The sequence below is a fragment of the Lytechinus variegatus genome, chromosome 10, assembly GCF_018143015.1.
Source record: "Lytechinus variegatus isolate NC3 chromosome 10, Lvar_3.0, whole genome shotgun sequence".
Classification (NCBI taxonomy): Eukaryota; Metazoa; Echinodermata; class Echinoidea; order Temnopleuroida; family Toxopneustidae; genus Lytechinus; species Lytechinus variegatus.
In genome coordinates, this window is record NC_054749.1 from 30854348 (window position 1) to 30878268 (window position 23921).

General features: G+C 35.8%; 1 protein-coding gene and 1 pseudogene across 5 annotated transcripts in view; one reads left to right on the forward strand and one right to left on the reverse strand.

Annotated features, from left to right (window-relative positions):
* LOC121422451 (DNA polymerase subunit gamma-2, mitochondrial-like) overlaps positions 1-23921 on the forward strand; it is a 36378-nt gene that overhangs the window by 3736 nt on the left and 8721 nt on the right. For 2 of the 5 annotated variants that reach the window (XM_041617509.1, XM_041617510.1), the window contains exons 2-3: positions 16741-16918; positions 23386-23517. In XM_041617509.1, coding sequence (XP_041473443.1) covers positions 16761-16918; positions 23386-23517 — 290 coding nt within the window. In that variant the 5' untranslated portion in view covers positions 16741-16760. Of the gene's footprint in view, positions 1-11673; positions 11908-12396; positions 12636-16290; positions 16503-16740; positions 16919-23385; positions 23518-23921 lie in introns of those variants that run through there. The other 3 variants (XM_041617511.1, XM_041617514.1, XM_041617513.1) reach the window with 3 other exon arrangements.
* Positions 17879-20359, reverse strand: LOC121422452 (annotated as a pseudogene).

The following is a 23921-nucleotide window of genomic DNA, read 5'->3' on the forward strand; positions in this document are numbered from 1 at the left end:
AACGTTTGTTGTTGTATATAAGTTGGCGGATGCCTCATGAAATGAAATAATATAAAATAAGGAAAGGGAAACTAATTAGAAAAAGGACTGAGGAGAAGAAAAAAGAAAGCCAAACAAACAAGAAAAAACAATATCAAAATTTTGTTGTAAAGTCTTCTACGTCAGTTTAATAATTATGTTTTCAATTAAATGAGAACATAAAAAAATGAAACAAGTAAGATGGGCTATACATCGTAGCAAAGAAATAGAGGGAAGCTCCGAGACAATAAAAAGGGTGAGAAAAAGAAAAGACTTTGAAATACTCACAACACGAGCATAATAAAAAAATATGGAATAAGCAAGGACAAGTAGCTGAGGGACACCCCCCCTCTCTCTCTCTAGTTATTTATGTATCAAACTCGCATACACAAGAATTTCTTACTAATCAAAATATTGCGAGCAAAAAGCACGAGCTGACATTTTTTTAAATATTCAAAACTGATAGAGAGACACATTTTAAACAATTCATGAATCATAATAATTATACAACTAGCTTACCAATCGAATCATTCGATTGCGACAAATGATCTGAGAATTAATGCTTTTAGGAATTCATTAAATTAAAGCAAAGTATCTCAACATTAAAATAATTAAGGCGGGCGCAAGGTATCAGCTAATACACCGATAATTTTTTTTGGACATTTGAAGTATTTTCGGTAATCATGAAAAAGATTGATATTTCATGAAAGCTCAAATCCCGAAGAGCGGAATATTTTTATTAATTGACTTTTTAAAAAAATGTTCTAAGCCCCATTTAATATTTGATTATAAGTCGATGCATTAAAAGCTGAAAAAATAAAGTATTTTGTGTTCCTCTATCATAATTGTCTTTCTCTTTAACCCTGGTTCTTTTTTTTCTGGGGGGAAGCATTTTGGTTAAAAAAAGAGAGAAAAAAGATAATTGCTGGCTTGTGGACGCCCGGTGTGGACGGTGGTAGGGACACCCCCCCCCCCCCCCGTAGTTACGCCAATATGGGACCAAATGATCCTAAATGTCCGAGGCGAAACTTGTGCAATCAAACGTTATTTCTGAATAAATTAAAGCTTGCGCTGTTCAACTTCAATCTCTTTCAGCTAAATTTGCGATGAACGCTGCGTTATGAAATATATAATTATCAACATCTGGCGAAAAGAATAACCGACCGATCACCTGACGAGAACGCGTATACGTGATCTGCATATCAGGTCCGATCGAGAGTCAGAAGTGAAGGACAACTGCCAAGAAAATCAGGAAAAAGTCGTCAAAATGTAAGTTCCCCTTCATTTCTTTCAATTTTTTGTTACTTATTCAAGCATAAATGTATCATTAAAGCAAAATTTCAACAAAAGCCTCAAATTTAGCTAGTACTTTTGTTGAAATTACAATAAATTTAGATCCACATAAATCTCTAACCCAATTTTAGCACTGATGTCGCCTATGAGGTCCATACATGTAATGTTTGGACCTCATTGGTACTAGGAGTGCCTGTGGGGAATCTACAGGTAGGACTATGGAGTATGGTTAGACCAAAAGCTTCGGTCTCTGTTATGTTGGTTGTTCAGCTGAACTCCATTGGCTTCACTTACCAAATACGAGGAGAAATAAAAAAAAATGTTAAAAACCTCGAAACAGACGGCTGCCAGCTGTCTAGACTATGGTATGCCAATGTTGTACAGAGCACACACTTTAAAAAATCATTGAAATATCACTTTTGTGACCAAAATTACTAATTTCCATACAGTTGCAATTTATTTTTCATTAGTAACTTGGGAATAATTTTTGTATTCACTAGAGCGCTCAAAAACTTGAATTTTGGGCATATTTTTGTGTACGCCCTCTATTGGTGGAAAGTAATATGGCAAGAAAATTTTCTTTTTTGATCTCTGTTTTTAATTAAGAAAAAATGATTTTAAGAATCAAATTTAAATAAGAGTCAAGTTGTATGAATAATAAGTGTATTGGAAACTGTCAGTGTAAAGAAATCAGGCATTTGCCCCAAAGAAAAAGAGAAAATAAGCCAAACATTGCCACCCTTCTTTTGCCACACATGGAGATATAACTGAGAACAAGGTTATATCATAACCTTGTTCATTGAATGAGTGGAAAGAATAGGGTCGCAGTAGCACTCCAACTCCAAGAAAGGGGATAATTATGCACTTCCCATATTATTATTGGTGTATCGTGAGACACAGAATAGATATCGACTCAATCGAGGCACACCTAGCCTGGTCCTGGAGGCGTCTGGGGAGTAAAAAAATATTTTGCTACGGTAGGCTTACTCCCCAATGACGCCTGGTAGTGGATCCCATTTATCTCTTCTTCTTCTGGAAACAGTACAGTCCACCGTCTGGTGTATTGTCGTACTGGGTATCTCTGTGTATCACTGTATGGATGAGATTCCCGCGGTCAAAGTAAGGCTAAATCAACAGTTGTCCGTGACGTTCGGAGCCCAAACTAACGTAAATGGACCCAAACCATATTAACCCCCCGTTTATAATAAAGGTCTTTATAATATTCAGGGCTCCACACTTACCCATTTTTTCTACTGGTTTAACCTATTCATGTCGGACCAGTAGATATACCCAATTTTTCAAATTTTTACTAGTCCGAACCTAAAATCTACTGGTCCCCAAAATATTAAAAGAAAACATAAAAAAAGGCGCAAGTTTATTTTTCTAGCCTTTCATTACCCCCCCCCCCCCTAGAAATAAAATGAAGGAATGAAGGACAAAAAGAAAGCAAGACAAATGAAGAATGAAAGAAAGAAAGAAAGAAAGGAAGGACAGAATGAAGGAAGGAAAAGAAAGAAAGAAGAAAAGAATGGAGGGAAGGAAGGAAAAGAAAATAAAAGAAAGGAAGGAAGGCCGGAAGACAAAAAGAAAAGGTAAAAAAGGATAGATGTGAAGGAAAAAAGGAAAGAACTAAAGGAAAGGAAGGAAGGAATAAAAAAGGAACAAAAATTAAGAAAGAAAGAAAAGAAAAAAGAAAGGAAGCAAGCAATACAGAAAGAAGGAACAAATCCAGAAGGTATAATAGAGGAAAGAAAGAAGAAGCAATAACAAAGCAAGGGTAAAAGGAGAGATGGAAAGAAGGACAAAAGAAAGAAAGAGGAAAGAAGGATTGAAAGAAGGAAGAAAGGAATTAAGGAAGAAATAAAGGAAAGGTAAAATGATAGATAGAAGGAAAGAAATGAAGGAAGGAAAACAAGCAATATAAAAAAGGTAAAAGAATAGATGAAAGGAAGAAAAGAGAAAGACTGAGAGACAAAGATAGGAAGGAATGAAAGAATAAAGGAAAGGAAGCAAGCAGTCAAAAAAAAAAGAAAGGAAAGGTAAAAGGATACATTTAACAAAGGGAAAAGGAAAGAACAAGACAGATAGAAGAACGGAAAGGAATGAATGAAAGAGAGGGCTGAAAGAAGGAAGAAATAAAAAACACAAAAACAAAGGGTAAATAAATGATGGATGGAAGAAAGAAAGAAACGAAGAATGAAGGAAAGGAAAGGGTAAAAAGAAGGAAGGAAAGAAAGGAAGAAGAGAAGAGATGAATATAGGATGGATGGACTCGAGAATTAAAGAAAGAAAAATATCAAGAAAGAAAGCAAGAAAGAAAGAAAGGAAGGAAGAAAGAAAGAAAGAAAGAAAGAAAGAAAGAAAGAAAGAAAAAGAAAGAAAGAGAAAAAAGAAATAGAGAAAAATATTTTTAAAAGGATAGAAAGAATGAAAGAACAAATTGAAGAAAAAAAAAGGGAAAATAAAAAAGAAAGACAGTAACAAAAACATGAAAGAAGAGAGGGACGAAACAAAGAAAGATTGAAAAGAAAGAAGGAAAGAATGATAGGTAGAAAACAGAGGAAGAAAGCTAAATCTATCATCATAAATAATTTATCAGTTTCTTTTTGGCTCAATTAAAATAGCTACGAAAGAAAGTCAGAAACCAAGTGTATCAACACACATAAATGCATACATGTATGTGGGGCTAATTTGTATTCAGACGATATCGCCCGAAACCCGATCTGTTTGAACCTAACAGAAGTGAAAATATCTCCTACTGTTTATAAATGACAGAGTTACTCCAATTTTTAGGAAATATAAACATAAGAGCCTTTCATGAGTATGAACCGTGAATTTTGACAGTTCTGTGAGAGATTTCTGCCAGAGTTTAGCCAAGCTTCGTTCGCGTAGCCTGCAGAGAATCTACCACGTGGGTTGTGTGGCTGGTGGCTACATGTACATTGTATCTGTAACACTAATACGTGTGATTCATTCTGTGTGTATTCTGTGTGTGAATGACAGAATTTATTGGGGGAAATGGTTTGCATTGAATTTGACCATTTCTGGAAAAGTTATTGCCCAACAATGATTTTAATAACTGGTCATGTCGGACTCTTAAAATCTTGCTATTTTTGGAAAAATTACTGGCCTGACAATGATATTTTTCTGAAAATCTACTGGCCCGACAGTGATTTTTACCAGTCTGGGACCGTCGGACCGCCGCTAGTGTCGAGCATTGTTATATTTATTAAATAAATAGTACTAAATTTGAAAAAACATAAGAGCACGAGCGTTAACTTACCCATTTACGTCGCCATTTTTTAATCTTTTGTTATCGATACCAATATACCACACGCGTGTAGAGCTGCCAACTTTAAAAAATACTTGAATCGGCTGATAAATATCATGAATTGTAAAATACTTGTTTCGGTCAATAAATATAACAAGTGCTAAATGATATTTTTTTTGACTGAAACAAATATTTTACAATTCGTAATATTTATTAGCCGATGCAAGAAATTCATCCACATTGTGCTGCACTCGACCCAGGTGAGGTGAATGTGTACCCGGCAGGATTTATTCCTTGAATGCTTTAACGCCTATTAATATGGCGGCTTAGCTACAGCCGGGGTAATAATATGATACCAAGTATCAAAGCGCAGTTGAGTATATGCACATAGTAACTGCGCTATATAAATGGACATATTATTATTATTATTATAAGTATTTTTTAAATCTTAGATTGCAGCTCTACACGCGTGTGGTATCTGTGAGTGGGCATGGAAAAACACGCCCAAAATCTCACAGAATTATGCAGATTTTACGGTTTAAAGATTCAGCGTAGAGTAAAGAAGAATTGAATGTATTGATTATTCTGAACAAATTAACTTGATAATCAAAACATACGTTGAAAATGATAAAGAAGATGTACACCCCCATCCCCTGCATGTGTCAGAAATGCCACAATCATCAATCAAAAAGAAATCTGTGGAGTGGGTAAGGCACAGCAGGACAGAATGCAACAAACTTGCTGAAATAAAAACAGGATGCTTTGGAAAACCTCCAAAACGAAAAAAGAATGGGGTATGTGAGGGAAAAAAATTACATCCAACCACCACCTCGAAAAATCCCATTCAAATGTTGCCATGAATGACCATAATTATATATGTACCAATCCAAACATTTAAACAAAACAAGAGCAAGAACAAATTGCTTATGAAGCTATTAAAGAAAAAATGACTCAATCAGAGGATGGTGCAACAGCCTTATTGACATGAGAGAAAGGACAGGTACAGTAGACTCTACATTATTATTTAAGTGTAACATGATAAATGCACATACTGTAGCACTTTTATATTGATAAAATATTCTAAAAGCAAGTTTTGAAATTGCATTTACTTATCAGTTATCAGCATTTTTACTTTGAAATTTGAATACATTAATATTAGCATATTTCATGTCTGTTTTTTTAAGTACATAAAAACATTTAATACTGCCTTAAGAATTATCTTAAGAAATTAAAACCTTTACTTGTTTACTGGATAGACTCAAGGCTCATTGAGATGCTCTCTTTCAAGCAACATCATAGGCCAACGGGGGGAGGGGGTGTTTTTGTTTGCCACCAGGAGAGGGGGCATACAGTCTATTTCTCATTCTCCAGCTCTCTTAGACGATGGGGGCATATCTCTCATTCTATCTTTCAAGGGGGGGGGGTTCTAATTCTATACTGGGCATTGAACTCTTAGTGGAAGCATTTGTTGAATAGATATAGGTTTTAGTGTTCAAACCCCCTCTTCTGGTAGCCACAAACAAATAAAGGAACTTATTTTGGTACAAAAATTGATAAATTACAAATTTGAAGCATGCCAATCAAATTTAATAAATATATTTTGCTATAAAAAACAAACATTTTGTGTTTGTGAAAAATCATACTAAATATCAACATATTAGTTGGCAGCTTTGAAACATTGGCATATACATGTATGTAGACCTATTTTGAAATTCAAATTAAGAAAAATAAACTGTTTCAGAAAGCAAATTTAACTGTTACTCTTTCTGTCTGTTACTTTTCTTTAACAAATTCATCTTAGAAAATATGTCTCAAGCACGTACCCCACGCAGCTAAACCGGATGTCTGCTCCAAGACACTTAGAAAGAGAAAAAAGCTGTCTCAAATATCAAGGAGGCTCTCCAGTTATCCCCCAAAACAGACCTTCAAACTCCCATTCTGTACCTATCAGCAGAGGAGATGTTGGACTTGAAAGCCATGGCGATAATGTCTTGGGCCTAAATGAGGAAGCTGAAACAGTAAGTGATGTATTGACATATAAATTATTATATTATTGAACAGTAACTCATCAGACTTTACCTCAATAGGAAATATAGAAACAGACATGAAAATTAATGTTCAATAAAATTTTTTCCTATCATTTCCTAAATGGGCATTTTCACGGTAACTGACGTTACACGACACAATTTTACACACTTTTCATTGTGTGTATGATTATCTCTCGAACAACAAATGATGGGAGTTTGCATAAATTTTTGTATGTTTTTTATGGCCAAATAAATAATAATGATAATACTTCCATCATTTGTTGTTTTAGAGATAATCACACACACAATCAGAAAGGTGTGTAAAATTGTGCCATGTAACGTCAGTTAACGTGAAAATGCCCCAATGCCAAAATTATATATATTTTGCAGATGGCTGCTGAACAGAGGAATAACAACTGGGGGAGAAAAAGCAACAAGAAACAAGAAAGATTTTGGGCGGCATCATAGATAGGATGTTGCAAGGGAATATGCTGCCATTGCAGAGTTTCAATGAAATAGAGAATGCCTATGAATTTGTAGAGAGACCAGTGGTAACAATGCACAGTATAACATGTACTGTAATACACCTGTTGGAGCAATACTATGAGTAAGTCATGAAGACAGAGATAAGATGAATATGAATGAAAGAACAGTATAAGTGAAATTGATTCAAGAGAAAAACATGCTTTTAAATCATGTCCTATGTGAATAAGGACAACCGTTTGTGAATAAGGATATAAGAGCGATATGTACAGATGTTGGTATTTGTGCTCTTCTTCCAACTCACCGATCTTCTTTGTAAACTGCTTCTTTGTTATGAACCTGCTCAAGGCATCATCACTATTCCTTATATCTCCAGTGGCTAGGATGGAGGCTGCCTCTAAGTCAAGTGCATGGAATTGATGTTAAAATGCTTGAAAAATCCCAAAGAGAGGTGGAGTCAAGATGGGCAAATCTGAAAAGAAAGGCAAGTAGTAATGAAAAACAACTGTTTCTTATTGATTTAATCTAAATTAATGTAATTCAAATTTCATATTTGTTATCTCCTTTTGCAGGGCTTTTTTGTTATTCCTATGCAATAATATTTTGTATGCTCTTTTTTTAAATTAATTTTTTTTTTTAGATAATACCAAAATATTACAGACTTTTCAACCTGTTCAACCAACCTGATTCAACGGAATTCTGAAGAGTGGTTGCCTGATTACATTGTTACACTCACTCCTTTGGGACATATTTCATCTTGAACTTTTCAAGGTCTTCTGCCATGGTCTCAAGATCTCTCTGTTGATTGTTTCTCTCTGACAGGTGTTGCAATGTCTGCCTTTGTTGCTGTGCAAAACAAGCAGCAATGTCGCCCAAATGAGGATGAAGAAATTTTAAGTAATTGCAACAAATTGTTGCAATTACTTAAAACTAATCTTGGTACTTGATATGATGTTCCTCCGAAATACTCCAAGAAGAGTTTTAACTGGAGGTGTGCCGGAGAGTGTGATCTAGTTTTTGTAAATTATTGGGTCTTTTAGTAAGGGCATTTTTGAAAGTTGTCATTGTTTGCTGATCTACAGTTTTTGGTAGAAGGCCATTCCACTGGTTGATAGTTCAGATGAAGAAGGAATAGGCAAATGAGTTTGTGTACTGCTGTTGGAATTGTCGAATGTGTCCTCTTCTGCCTCTTGATGGCTTTTGCTTGGTCTCGACTATTGACTGTACATAGGATCTGTGCCTTGCAGAGGATTCTGTCCACTTGCGAATACAACAGAATGTTACCCAATCAACTCTGGAAACCACTTCTCTTTGCTCTTAAGTAAGCCTTTTCCTTCTTACTGCAGAGATGTTTCAGCTTTGAGTTGAACCACGGTGCAGATGGTTTACCTTTCACACGCTTATGTGGAACTATTTCAGCTAAATCAATGAATCATACTTGTGTGATATAATATAACAAGAAATTGAACAAAGAACAAGAAAAGAAGATAATAACATACCACTTGCACCTCATATGCTATGCACAAGAACTCATAAGCACCAAAAAAAAATAGGTGTATTTTCTTCTCTCTGTGTTTGGAAAGAAACAAAAAGTGTGATGGAGTTAATATGTAAAGTGAAATGTGATATATGAATTATATTATAAGCCAATCATCAATACATGCTTTGCTTGTGTACTCTGTAGAGATTATATTTTTCACTTTAGGTCTGATAATAGCAATTTCAGACATACCTTCATGTGATGGTTTGAAGAATTTCAACATCTGCAGCCATCTCTTGCATTGTCACTTCCAGATTGTAAGCAGAGTCCTGAAGAGTGCAACCAATTGAGTGTTGTGAAGGCAGTTAGGAGACCTGACATTGGCAATCTGAATCATCATTTTGAAGGTGTCCCCTCCCTTGTCTCTACCTATCTTGACCCAGACTTCATCACTGGGTACATTATCAAGTTGAATTAGCTCATCAAGCCTAAAAACAAACAAAAATAAATACTATAATTACTTTCATCATTTTACACTGAAGTGTAAAATGGCCTGTAAATTCGCAAAACAGACTGTAGAAATGCTAATATAATATTTGCAAGGATCTCTTCTTGCGAATGGCAAGTTCTGAACTTTTGTATGAAGAGAGAAAAGAACATCTCATTTAGGTTTTTATTCTTTTGACATGTTTGACAAAAAAGAAAGAAAAAAGCAAAAGCAATAAAGCTATTCCCAATTCTCCCTTCGCTTTTTCTTTTTCTCCCTTTTCCTCTTTTTTTTTTCTTTTTGGGGGGCGACCGCCCCCTGGCTACGCACCTATTTAGGTCAGTAGCAACAGTCTTCTATAGCTTATTGGTTGCTCCAGTTTCCAGGTAGGCACGCATCTTATCCTCAAGAAAATACACAATACATGTATGTAGCATTGAAGAAAAATATGTTAAAATGGTTACCTCTGAATGGCACATGGGGTAACAACCTAATCTTGTTCTCCAAAAAATCCTTGCATTTTGTCTTAAACTGACCATGATTCCCAGACTTCTCGTCTCCACCTCAGGCGAATGCTTTCAAAGAATTCTTGATAAGACAAAGGACTCTGTTAGGTTCGGCCATGAATGATAAACCCTTCATAGCTGCCCCTGAACCATTCCCTTCAAAGAGCTCCTCTTCTATCAAAAGTAATGTCTTCTCATAGACTTCAGCATACTGAACTAAACTACGGAGACCACAAAAACGAGATGTCATGCTTTCTAACAGCTTGTGCTCTTCATCCCTAAGGTGCTGCCATTGGTTGATGACTTGCGGCAAGACTTCTTTTCGGTGAATCTCCAACAGTTCATGCCATTTTAGTACTGTCGCAGCATGATCCGACATAGTGTTCCTTACATTACCTAGCTTGGAGCTTCTTTCCTGCTGCACTTGCCATAGATTTGTGTCTGGAGATCAATTGCAAATTTGGTTGCAATGTCTCTCAACCCCAATATATAATATCTTTTGTGCAGTTTTGGCAATCTTTTGTTCTTCTACCTTTACTTTCTTGTGATGTAACTGTGCTTTTGTAGTTTCAAGTTCTGTTTTATTCTGCTTGAATTCTTCGTTCATTTCCTTTGCAGACTGTTCAAGCGAACATACTTCATAAAATATTTTGAACACATCTCTGTAGTGTGACCTCTTCTACCAGGATCTGAATCTGGATAATTGAATATTTCCTTGAGGAAATCATCATAGAAGGGATTACCTGGTGCATTTGTATTCTTTTCTCATTTTCTCCTTCAATCTTGTGAGGCAAACAAGCAAAACTTAAAAGTAGTTTTTCCACTCAGCAAGTTTGCTGATTTCTTCCATGATGAGAACCCTGGCACTATTGAAAACTGTGTGGCATGAGCCATACAATTTGAGCAATGTGTTGAACTTCTTGGCTGATAATTGGGCCTTCTCGCATAGAACAGGGCACACTTCAATTGTTTTGTCTATAATGATGTTGGTTATCTTGTCAACATTCTCCTCCTGAGAAGATAATAAAGAGCACTTGGTTGATGTATACTCTCTTCTCTTATTTATATCTCTATAGCACTCATGCATAATCTGAAGTGATCAGAAACCATTTCCTGTCAACCACGAACGTAGAGTGGTAAAAAAAATCTGTCTATCCAGGAGCAAGCAAACATAATAATTGAAAAAAAAAATCATGGTTTGCTTGTTTTAGAAACATATTTTGCTTCAGGTAAGAGAGTTCATGTTTCTGGCTACTGATGAAGAGCATGCATTTTTCAATTAGTTTGAACTACATAAAACATCACACATTGACCAGAATAGAGTAACGTGCATATTTTCCCTTACAAGGAAACAATGAAAGCAATCATAAGTTGCCTTTGGCATATGTGAACATGATTGCCTACCAAACTCTTGCCGTGGTTTGCCTGCCTCTTCACATTTATGGTCTGGAGTACACCATTCAAAGCCTTCACAATGGGTCCCTGTCCTTCGGTCATCTCTGGTATTTTCCTTACCTCAGCTTCCTGAAAATATATTTTATTTATTTAATTAAACTGGTTTATTTCAAGAAGGGTATCTATAGCGGCTGAAAAACCGAATTGCATTACCTTTTACAATCATTTAATACATAAAAACACAATATCATATAAAAAAACTAAATTTACACAAATTCTACATTATAAGAAGTATCAAAACACATAAAAAGGTTGTTTATCATGTTGGGGTGCATGTATTAAATTACGACATACATCCCCATCATGATAAACCAAAATTAAAAATACATACTGCCAAATAACATAAAAACAATGAGTTCTGTCGAACCAGAAACTAGCATGGAAGAGATGGGAATAAAGAAAAGAATAAAAAGAGGAAGAGAGAGAGAGTGTGTGTGTGTGTGAGAGTGTAACATTCAGAATTTCTACTATCATAAGATACAAGTTTAAATTTTCAGAAAAATGTTTAAAAATATGTTGATTATTTGAGTGCGTTTTATTACTTGTAAACATGATTAATATCGAATTTAAAATATTGAATTGAAATAAAACTCATCAGTTTCTTCATCTCTCTTCTCTTTTCTTTTGCAGTTTCTTGAAGAAGAGCAACTGGTTGTGAATCAGGATATAAGAGCAATATGTACAGATGTTGGTCTTTGTGCTCTTCCTCCAACTCACTGATCTTTTTGTAAGCTGCTTCTTTGTTATGAACCTGCTAAAGGCATCATAATTGTTCCTTATTGATTAGGATGGAGGCTGACTCTAAGTCAAGTGCATGGCATTGATGTTCCAGAGCATTAAAGAAATTTGTGGCTATAGTTTTTACAATCAAATCTGATGTGACTAAGGTAGGTGTTTTATATCACTTTTGTTCTCATTTTTGTCTCACCTGTGTAGCAGAGTGAGATTATAGGCACCGCTTTTTTTGACAGCGGCGGCGTCAACACCAAATCTTAACCAAAGATTAAGTTTTTGAAATGACATCATAACTTAGAAAGTATATGGGCCGAGTTCAGGAAACTTGGACATAAGGTTAATGAAGTATTACTGAATATCCTGCCTGAGTTTCATGTCATATGACCAAGGTCAAAGGTCATTTAGGGTCAATCAACTTAGACCATGTTGGGGGAATCAACATCAAAATCTTAACCAAAGGTTAAGTTTTTACATTGAAATTATACTTTTTATTCAATGAAAACTGTCTAATGTTCTCTTCATCATATTAACTCTGCTTTGCCCAATACTTAGTTTCACAACACATTTTCAAAATAATAGAATCATTAAATAATAAAACTAAAGCAAAACAAATGAAGTCATTTTCTTCTGCTTTACTACAGGCGCAAATACACAGGCCAGCAAAGGAGGAACAATGGAGATCTTTTTCTGATTGCACGCTTTTTACGGATGTATAGACTGCAGGAAATATGCACGCATGGAGGATTCTTAAACCATACAGTTTATCAAATTTTTCAAGTTTGTAAAGAAGTCTTTCTGGTATGGAATCACGGATATCTTTATTGAGATCATGTTAATAGATATAAGTCATGACGGGTACTTGATGTCATGTAGATTACAGGTATGCGCATTATATTCTTAAAGGGGAATGAAACCTTTGGAACAAATAGCCTTGTGTAGAAACAGAAAAATCAAAGAATAAGAATAAAGAAAGTTTGAGAAAAATCGGACAAATAATGAGAAAGTTATGAGCATTTGAATATTGCAATCACTAATGCTATGGAGATCCTCCCATTGGCAATGCGACAAGGATGTGTGATGTCACTGATGAACAACTTTCCCTTTGGTGGACTATAAAATACCCTCAAAGTGTCTCTTTTTGCTTTTTCTTACAATGATACAAACTCTTTATCCATTATGTATTCTTAAGAAATATGTATCACATGTCCTCATGTAGAAAGAACACATGATCTATGGATAGATGTGATGAAAGAGGCAATTCAAGTGAAATATATACTAAAGTAATGGGGAGAGTTGTTCATCAGTGACATCACACATCTTTGTCGCATTGCCAATTTGCTATCTCCATAGCAATAGTGATCGCAATATTCAAATGCTCATAACTTTCTCATTATTTGTCCGATTTTTCTCAAACTTTTGTTGATCTGTATCTTTGATTTTTCTGTTTTCAAACAAGCTATCTTGTTCCAATGGTTTCATTCTCCTTTAAACATGAACAAAGGCATAAAAGCATAATGTGTGGAGCGTTGTGGCCAAGTGGATAAGTCTTCTGACTTTGAAACAGAGGATTGTGGGTTCAAATCCCAGCCATGGCGTAATTTCCTTCAGCAAGAAATTTATCCACATCGTGCTGCACTCGACCCAGGTGGGGTGAATGGGTACCCGGCTAGATTAATTCCTTGAATGCATGAGCGCTGAAAGGCAGCTCGAGCTAAAGCCGGGGTAATAATAATAATAACAACGTGCCTCGCAATAGAATATTTCTAGATAGATGGCGCTATATAAATGCCTATTATTATTATTATTATTATTATTAAAAGCATGGAGTCAAAATGTTGTATACTACATCTACTTATATCCTATTAGTGCATAATAAGATGGATAATATGAAGTAACTACCGAGTGATCATTTTAATCTTGTATACTTGATACAAATTACACAAGCTTCAATGGAGTGGTATAGATATGAGATATCTTACATCCTATCATTTGCATAATATATTCAGATATGTATAAGTAATTATCAGCTATCATGTGCATATCTAATAAGCAATATACATGATCAGCAAAGTAATGTTATTATCACTTCATAACTTCCTAAATTCATACATCATAATCCAATCTACATAAGAAATCCTCTGAATAAACATGAAGGAACATGCACTGGAAATGTTTAAATGTAAGTTGTTAATATACAAATGATGCATGGGTTAGAGTGGGTCAGTAGGAACTGTGTGCACAAGGTAACTTTGGCATGGTTTAACCCACAAGGCGTAGCAGAGTGGGTTTAGACCATAATGCCAAAGTTACCGCGTGCACACAGTTCCACTGACCCACGAAAGAAACCCATGCATCATCTGTTTTATAGAATGGAATTTTTTTTTTGAATAAACCACAAAAATTAATGATTTGCCGGATGCATGATAATTTCATGCGTCCGGTAAATTCAATTTACCGGACGCATGACTTTTTTTGCCGGACGCATGATTTATAATACCGGATGCATGAAAATTCCAAAATGTAATGCAGACACTTTGATAACCCTGGACAACATAAATATGGGCTTAACTTGATAATTTGTTGCCACCAAGGCATTATTATACCCAAAATCCCAGATACCGCTTTGCATTGACTAGATCTTGAGGCAGCCTCCGAGTCCAATAGCTGTGTGTGTATGCCCGGGCTGCGCCGGGGGCCAGCGCCTGCCTGGGCCTGCAGTGGAGATTTGGCTGTGCACAGCCAGCCCAGGGCAGTAGATCTAACATTAGATCGTATGTCTGGACTTCTCAACTAACGAGTACGTGGGCAGTTTCAATCCCAATGACAATTACAGTACCGTATTTGTACTTACAGATCATTTTGCATCCTTTATTTGATTCATTCTGCCTTGATCGAAAATTCAAAATTTTTACGTAAACAAGCGTAACATTAATTACAAGTACATGCTCGATGACATCACAATGACCTTTTCGGGTGATAGCTTGTTTACAGTGGATATCGTTTTGATTATCGGGATATCGTTCATGCAGCCCAGTAAAAATTCTTGCATTGCTCTCAACCAATCAGATTGTAGGGATTTTCTCATCCATTCTATAATATGGCCAATCAAACAGTGATTCATTGCTTATTTGCTTGATTGAGATAATTACTGTAGTAGGGAGAAATGCCATATGTTCAAATTTCATCAAAGTGACCAGGTAAAAGATATTGGTTTGAATTCCTCCAATAATCTAGTGGAAAAATATTGAAATTCGCCTCATTAATTATGGGCTGATTTTCATATACATGTATATGAGAAAATCACAAAAATCGTCTTCTTATCAGAAAGAGAAATGATAAAGCTTCAAAATGAGTACAAACGTGTATGACTTTTTATGAAAAAAATAAAAATCATGTGATTTGGAATGGGGGAACCAGCTTGGAAAATTCTCTTTAGAGTAGTACACACTGGTTCTCATTTTGAAGAGTAGAGTAACCTAGTTTACTAGTAAGATTTTGTCAGTGACGATTGTGAGAGGTAAATTTCACTAGTAAACTGTATTTACCTGTGGAAATGGGAACCAGCGTGTATTATAATTTTGCAGAATTTTCGAAAAGCTGGTTCCCATTTTCACGAGTAACGTTGGTTAAAAATAGATTGCTAAAACAAGATTTATCTCGTTGGTGAAGATTCTGACAAAATAGATCTCACTTGTAAACTGTCTTTATCTACTCGTGAAAATGAGAACCAGCATGTACAATTCTGGAAAATTATATAGCTGGTTCCCATTTTGAAGAGTAGATATAAAGACAAATTACCAATGTGATTTATTTTGTCAGTGATGATTCTGATGAAATAAATATCACTAGTAGACCTAAAGTTTATTAAAGTGATTCATCCCAATATACAGTATATCTTGTTTTTTATTTATTTAGTGAATCGATTTTGTAACCTTTTTTTTCAACATTGTGAAAGTGGCAGAGTGGTCTTGAAGAGCAGGGAAATGTGGAGTAGATGGATTAGTTGCAAAATTATAATTCCACTTATGGCTAATTAAACACTTGCGCGGAATCGTCAATATCATCTAAAAACCTGCCTACCCATGGATATCTGAGCTAAATGAATATCGCGTAAGGAAAGAGGGAGCCAGTTGTGTAAAGAGCTTCGCATTGTAAACAAAGCATTTTGCATGAAATGACCAGTTCCCAAAAGCATGGAATTGCTGTCAATCTACCACTTTAGCCCAATTTAAGCAAGTGGTACACGAAAGTCAGCTCCGCAAGATGGGGTCACTTTTACTAGCTGCAGTCATGGCAGTGTACATAGCTAATGACATGAATTTGTTTTGCACTGTACATATTAGAATCCACACCATACACATACCTGCCAAAATTATTAATATATATATACAACAGAGGTGGACTGTACTACATGGAAGAATAGAAAGAGGAAGAAGAAGAGGTGGAAGGAGAGAAGGAGGAGAAGAAGAACAAGAAGGAGAGATAGTCATAAGTGAAACAAATCATGTTTTGAGACTGTCGGTGTTTGTTTATGAGGACAGTTTTTTTTTTAACTCCCCCCCTGTGGATTGAGAGTGCTAAAATAAGATTCAATAAGTGTCATGTGACCTCGATTCCCCCCAGTTCACTGCCTTTTCTTTATGACTTGCTGCCTTCCATCTCCCTCCATCAACCTGTTATGATATGAAACCTGACATTTGTTTACATTGACTACTGGTACTCGATTGATGTCCGAACTTGACAACAGGTGAATGAATGAACTTTCCTAGATGGCTTGTTTGGAGGAATCTTTGAAAACTGAAATGATTTCCTTTCTGCTAAATCTGCATCCTGGATTAGATACTTGGTGTGGATGCGGGACTTAGCTGAAATGAAAGCAAAAAAGGGGGGATTTTGTATTTTGAGCTACCCTGAGTGAACTTATTAGCATTTGCTGTAGATTTCTAGGTGTTATTTTCATAAAATATTTTTCTCATTCTTTCTAGTCAATAAACAGTCCACAAGCATGAGCAGCAGAGATGTGTTGGGAAGAGTGATCTCTCTATCAAGTCGCCATGGTTACGTGTACTCCTCAGGACAGCTGAGGCCAACAATAGGGATCAAAGGATGCTTCGACTATGGACCTTTGGGAGTGGAGTTAAGAAGAAATCTTGTTAATGAATGGTAAGCGCTCTAAGAAAAATTGAGTAATATGGTCACATGGTCGGAATAGAGTAGAGTTTAAACTACTCTTAGTTGAGTAAAAGTTTGGTCATATTTGAGCTAATCTTTTACCCAATGAAGAGCAAAATTTGCTTTGCACTATTATTTAGTAATTTGACTTTTACTCATGTTTGACCATGTGTCCTTTTTGATCAGGGTTATGTGTAAGTTTGATTTTAATCCCAAATGACCAATCTGATTTTTACTCATCTTTGACCATGTGTCCGTTTTGATCAGGGTTATGTGTAAGTTTGATTTTAATCCCAAACGACCAATCTGATTTTTACTCATCTTTGACCATGTGTCCGTTTTGATCAGGGTTATGTGTAAGTTTGATTTTAATCCCAAATGACCAATCTGATTTTTACTCATCTTTGACCATGTGTCCATTTGATCAGGGTTATGTGTAAGTTTGATTTTAATCCTAAATGACCATTCTACAGAACTTGAAGAAAGTGTTACCGGTAATTGTATTTTACTTTTGTGACAAAACAATTTTGGTCCACTTGCATATATATTTGCAATGTACAATTCATTTTAAAAGTACAGAATGATATACATGACATAATATGTAAAATGTGACTTGAAATTTTTCATTTTACAATTAAAAATGACAAGACAAGCCAGCAAGTGCATGCTATTGACCTAAATAGTTTTCAACATAAAGCCCAAATAGCTACACAATGCATGACAAAAAATATATCATTATTACCTTAATTGCATGTAAAGGTAAACAAATAATGTTTTTCAGCTGAACTATTCATCTTAGTTGAAGTCAAACACATATTTAAAAAAACATACACAAAAAACTTGTATGTTATACTTTAAACTACATGAATTAAGAAAAACACCATGGAATTGAGTTGCTATATTTGCAACTTCTTTTTCTCTATAACTTTGGAATAAACATGTAAAACTGAAATAAACTGATTTATGTACAGCATTACGACATACTACATGTACATGTATACATCACTTCCTTTCGAGTCTCTGGCAGGAATGGCACTCTGAGTCTAGATCTCATCAAAGCTTCAATTACTACATTTACAACTTGTTTCTCTACTTTGGTCCAATCCAAACATTTCTAAACACAAAAATCAAAACAAGGACACCTGCACAAAGTAGAGTTTTCTTTCCTATTAAATGTATGTTCAATATCCTTACCATTTTGAAGGCACAAGTATTTTAACAACTGAAGGTTATAGCAATGTTAGTACAGCTTCAGTTCTTTGGTAGCTCTACATTTATACTTCCAGCAAAGTCTTACATCACATTATAAATCTTGAGCATATGAACACCCTTTGCAAAATATATGCTGGCCATATGAAAAAAACACATGAAAATGGGTTATTTCCAACTTCCTTTATACACTGCAACATTGAAATTGACTGTCTTTTGCATGCAGAGCTTGTAAACATGTAAAGGTTTACATGATAGGAAAATAAGGCATGCAGTTGAATGATGACACCTCAAGGCATATTTTTCTACCAACTTGAAGGATTATTGATATATATTCATTGTTTTTAAGAAGATATGTGTTTCACTGTTACAAAGACAGGTCGATGAATTTTCACTCTTAGATTTCTTAATCTTATGCAAAACAATGGTATTCAAAGAGATCATGTATGTGCTTGTAATTGAGAGTTTACGATATTTGCCATGTTGGGGAAATTTTTCACAAGAAGATATCAAACTAAAAATGCCATGCAACTCACATTAACTAAACTCTAAATGAAACAATATGTACCAATAAATTGGTATAAAAATGGTGTACTAAATATGGATCTGAAATGGAATCCTCTAAACAGATTATCATTCTTTTTTTTTTTTTACAACATACGGGCATGTCTTCCCCTTACCTTCCATCAATTGTTCGTGCATGTACCTGTTTTCATGTGAACATTTGTCTACTTCTTGTTAAAATGGTAGCAGGCTCTGAAGGCCTTTACTGCCCCTGTTTCTTGGGCACCTGCTTCCACCTCATAAACCACAGTGTCCGGTAGCAGGCTCTGAAGGCCTTTACTGCCCCTGTTTCTTGGGCACCTGCTTCCACCTCATAAACCACAGTGTCCGGTAGCAGGCTCTGAAGGCCTTTACTGCCCCTGTTTCTTGGGCACCTGCTTCCACCTCATAAACCACAGTGTCCGGTAGCAGGCTCTGAAGGCCTTTACTGCCCCTGTTTCTTGGGCACCTGCTTCCACCTCATAAACCACAGTGTCCAAGACCACCCACATTGGCCGTGCCTGTGCTGGATACTCCAGATCAAAGATCTGAAATATTTTATAGCAGAGATCAAGAGCAGATACGAGGCTCTTCTGCTCAAACACTTGTCTCTCCAGAATGACAAAGCACTGGGTTGGCTGGCAGACATCGTTTCTATAGCCAGGACGAAAGGCTGGTTCCTTGTATGGTCCTTTCTGTAGGCCTCTAGACTTGTTCCTTCCTGCAAAGAATAAAGATAAAAACAGTACATTTTATCTTATGGTTCATAAAGTTTGACGAACAAATTTTACTGTTTCTTCCCCTATACTGGAAAGCAAAAGCTTCAATTAAAAAAATAAAAATCTGAAAGAAACGACCTCCATCAATAGTGATATGAAACATTACATTCCCGTGGTGATATTTTTAAATTATTGATTTCAGTCAATCTTGCTTTAAGTTTAACATCTGCAACACATTACACTTGTTGAACTGCTTCAATTACATTTGTGAACAGCTCTTGTGTGTGAGTGTGTCACAGATTATACTTTGCACTGTGGAAGATAGCAGGGATGAGTTTTTTTAGTTTTGCTACATATTCAGAAACAGACTGTTTGATTGCTGATGAAATTTCCTCTGTGGGTTTTTCATTTGGAAGCACTTCTGACTGCTCTGATGCACTTTCATCACTAAAAGCGGTGTTTTCAACAGAATCTCCATCACTGACATTTTCTACAATGGAATCATGATCTTGTTCTAAATGCAGCTTGTAGCTATAACCATGATAGAATGTTTTAAAACATTCTTGCACATGACACTAGTTTTGTTTTGGTCTTTGAGTTTATGCTGTGTGGACCTTTAAGTGGTTCCACAGGTCTGCATTTCTTTCAAAGGACTTTACACATTTGCAACAAGCAAACATTTTTGCAGGAATAATTTTTTAGATGTATTTGGCAACAAAACTGACCTGTTTCTTCCATTTTTTGAAATGGTGAACAAATTTAAGTCTTGGGCCCAATTGGGAGATCACATCCTTCACAAGACTTGCATCCAGCAGCTTGAATGCTGACAGATCAATGCCACAATCTAAAATAAAAAGAAAATAAGGTAAACTCCACTTAGAAAAACAAACAATAAAAAAGCAACCAAAATAAAAAAAAAAGAGAAATGAATGATACATTAATTAGTGAGCCATTATACAATTCATGAAGAGCAAAAAGCCAAGTTTCAAGTTTGTTACCATTAAAAAAATAGTTAAAATTGCCTTTTTACTTTATTGTCATTTAAAAATCATGAACTATGATGTTGCTTCAAAAATGATTTGTGCCCCCCCCCCTCCAAAAAAAAATGTTACATCAACATTTTTCATTAGGGTCTAGATCGAGGCCTAAGTATTTTGTTTCTAATTGTTTAGGTAGAGGTCTAGGCCTAGATATACATTTAGGAGTAATGCATGATTGGAGAAAAAATTGAAATGTCAAGGCATGGCCTATATCTTACCTTTTAGTATTTAGTCCAGGTGAAGGTTTCAATCTGTGTCTGTTTGGCAGATTTTGACATTTTAGAAATGTGTCTTGAGGCAGATTATTTTCCAAAATGTCAGATTCCACTGAACAGGCAGATTGAAGCCTTCAAACTAACTCTAAATTAGATCTAGATTCTAGTCTCTTCTAACTTTAGATCTACATATGGTACTGTTCATTTGATAAATTATATTTCCTAAAAAAAAGAGAGACTTTCTTTAGGGTTAGTTTAGTTTGGACCAGATGTGGAATTTTATTATGCAAAAAAATAATGAAAATATATTTTAAAAAATCCCCATTGTGGGTACGAGTTAGACATGGGAGCTAAACATTAGGTCGAACCCGGGGCCGAGCCGGGCGGTCGGTCTTTGAAATGTCATACACAGTCCGAGCTGTTCACTGACAGCTAGCTCTGTCGCAAAAGCAACAGCGCTGTGGTCGATCTATACTGCTACTGAACTGTACCATAGAATACAAAAAAAAAATTAGAAGCATCTACACTATTATAAACAAATATATTGGTAAAGTTTGCTTACTTCTAAAGTTGGGGATTTGGTCAACAAGACCCCATTGACGCAGCAAAAAAGCGACTTCGCTGTCTGCCATAATGCTTAGTCCCTGCCCTTTCGAGTCGAAATAACCACATGCGCACGTAAGATCGTGCATGCGCATGCCTGGTGGTCCTTTTTGTCTCACCTGCATAGCAGAGTGAGACTAGGCGCTGCTTTAAAAAAAAATTTTGAAATTCATTAAACATGCTAATTTATTCATGTATTTTCAAAACTCACAAAAATTACTTATTTATTTGTTGATTGATTTTGATTATTTTTGTTTCATCTGAGAGCTACATGAGGTTCACCAAGGTTCTACACAGAGTTAAGAAATTTTGACTAGAATGTTATTTATGCTTAATTTATATAAAAATTATTCATAGTTTCATACATCACAAAAAAAATGCTTCTATGTCATTTGTTCATCAATTTCAATTCTATATCCTCAATTTATGTCACCAATATAATTTACTACAGTGTCAACTGGGCTGGAATTAAAATTGTGTTAAATTTCGTTGGGAGATGCCAGATGAGCTCCACATCATTGATGTGCTAGTTTTCATTCACACTAATTGCACAGTAAACATGCAGTATTCTGTATGATGAGTACACCCCATACATGTACAAACATTAATGTTGCAATTGAAAATTTACTAAAAAATTTTCCCCCAATGTAATCATTTGACCACCAACAAATCAGTGTCAGAAATATTGTGTATAAGTGAAAAAATTATGGTCAGATTTGAGGGTCATTATTTAATGCAAATGATTAAAGTTTCTTCAAAGCAGTGACAACATTCTATGTAGAAATACTGGTGTCCCAGGAAGGGGGGTGTATACATGACGTTTATTTGTGAAGTGAGATGGTCAGGGTCAGTTCTTGGAATCATGTAGCAGGAGGGGTAGAGAATACAGTCCTCTGACGTACAATTCAGGCTGCACAGACCTTGCCATCGGCTGGGCACAATATAGCATCACAACTCATCTCCATTTTACCCATGTTTTAACTCTCACTGATTCAAAATCAATTTGTTTGTGTTTTTGTCTCACCTGCGAAGCAGAGTGAGACTATAGGCGCCGCTTTTCCGACGGCGGCGGCGGCGGCGTCAACATCAAATCTTAACCTGAGGTTAAGTTTTTGAAATGACGTCATAACTTAGAAAGTATATGGACCTAGTTAATAAAACTTGGCCATAAGGTTAATCAAGTATTACTGAACATCCTATTAGAGTTTCATGTCACATGACCAAGGTCAAAGGTCATTTAGGGTCAATGAACTTAGACCATGTTGGAGGGATCAACATCGAAATCTTAACCTGAGGTTAAGTTTTTGAAATGTCATCATAACTTAGAAAATATATGGACCTAGTTCATGAAACTTGGACATAAGGTTAATCAAGTATCGCTGAACATCCTGCACGAGTTTCACGTCACATGACCAAGGTCAAAGGTCATTTAGGGTCAATGAACTTTGGCCGAATTGCAGATATCTGTTGAATTCCCATCATAACTTTGAAAGTTTATGGATCTGATTCATGAAACTTGGACATAATAGTAATCAAGCATCACTGAACATTTTGTGCAAGTTTCAGGTCTCATGATTAAGGTCAAAGGTCATTTAGGGTCAATGAACTTTGGCCGAATTGGGGGTATCTGTTGAATTACCATCATAACTTTGAAAGTTTATTGGTCTAGTTCATTAAACTTGGACATTATAGTAATCAAGTATCTCTGAACATCCTGTGCGCGTTTCAGGTCACATGACCAAGGTCAAAGGTCAATGAACTTTGGCCGAACTGGGTATATCTGTTGAATTACCATCATAACTTTGAAAGTTTATGGATCTGATTCATGAAACTTGTACATAAGAGTAATCAAGTATCACTGAACATCCTGTGCAAGTTTCAGGTCACATGATCAAGGTCACAGGTCATGTAAGGTCAATGAACTTTGGCCATGTTGGGGTTTTTTGTTGAATAACCATCATATCTCTGTAAGTTTATTGGTCTAGTTCATAAAAAGTGGACATAAGAGTAACCATGTATCGCTGAACATCTTGTGCGAGTTAGAGTAGTATTCAAAGTCAGCACTGCTGCTATATTGAACCGTGTGATGCAGGTGAGACGGCCAGAGGCATTCCACTTGTTTTCTGTAGGTGGAGCGAGATGGTCAGTTCTCAAGAACATGTTGTTGGTGTAGAGAATTCAGTCCTCCAAGGAAGTAGAGCTACACAGATCTCACCCTCACCTGGGAACAGTGGTACTGCGTCACACCATCTCAATGTCAGGTATGCCAACATATAAAAGCACATGTGGGAACATGTATTACGGGTTGGGGAAAAGACCTGCTACCGTTACTTGGCAGGAATGTTTCTCTGTCATCATAATAGGACAGGAGGGTTGTGTTTACATAGGTCTGTATATAGAAAAAAAGATTGTTATTGTTTTTTTTTATTCAAATTAAGTATTTCATTACACTACATGGATATATAGTGGAAAGCATTACCAGTAACTCTGGACTATTTGCCACATGTTTGGCACAGCTTTTTTTTTTATAATTTATTTGAACAATATTTCAAAAGGGTGCACTTTCAGCAGGTATCAAGTTGGTATCTGCATTTGGATTACTTGTAACAGGTGTTTTTCCTTACATAACAATCATGGATCCCAGGAAGCCTCTCGATTTTAAGAT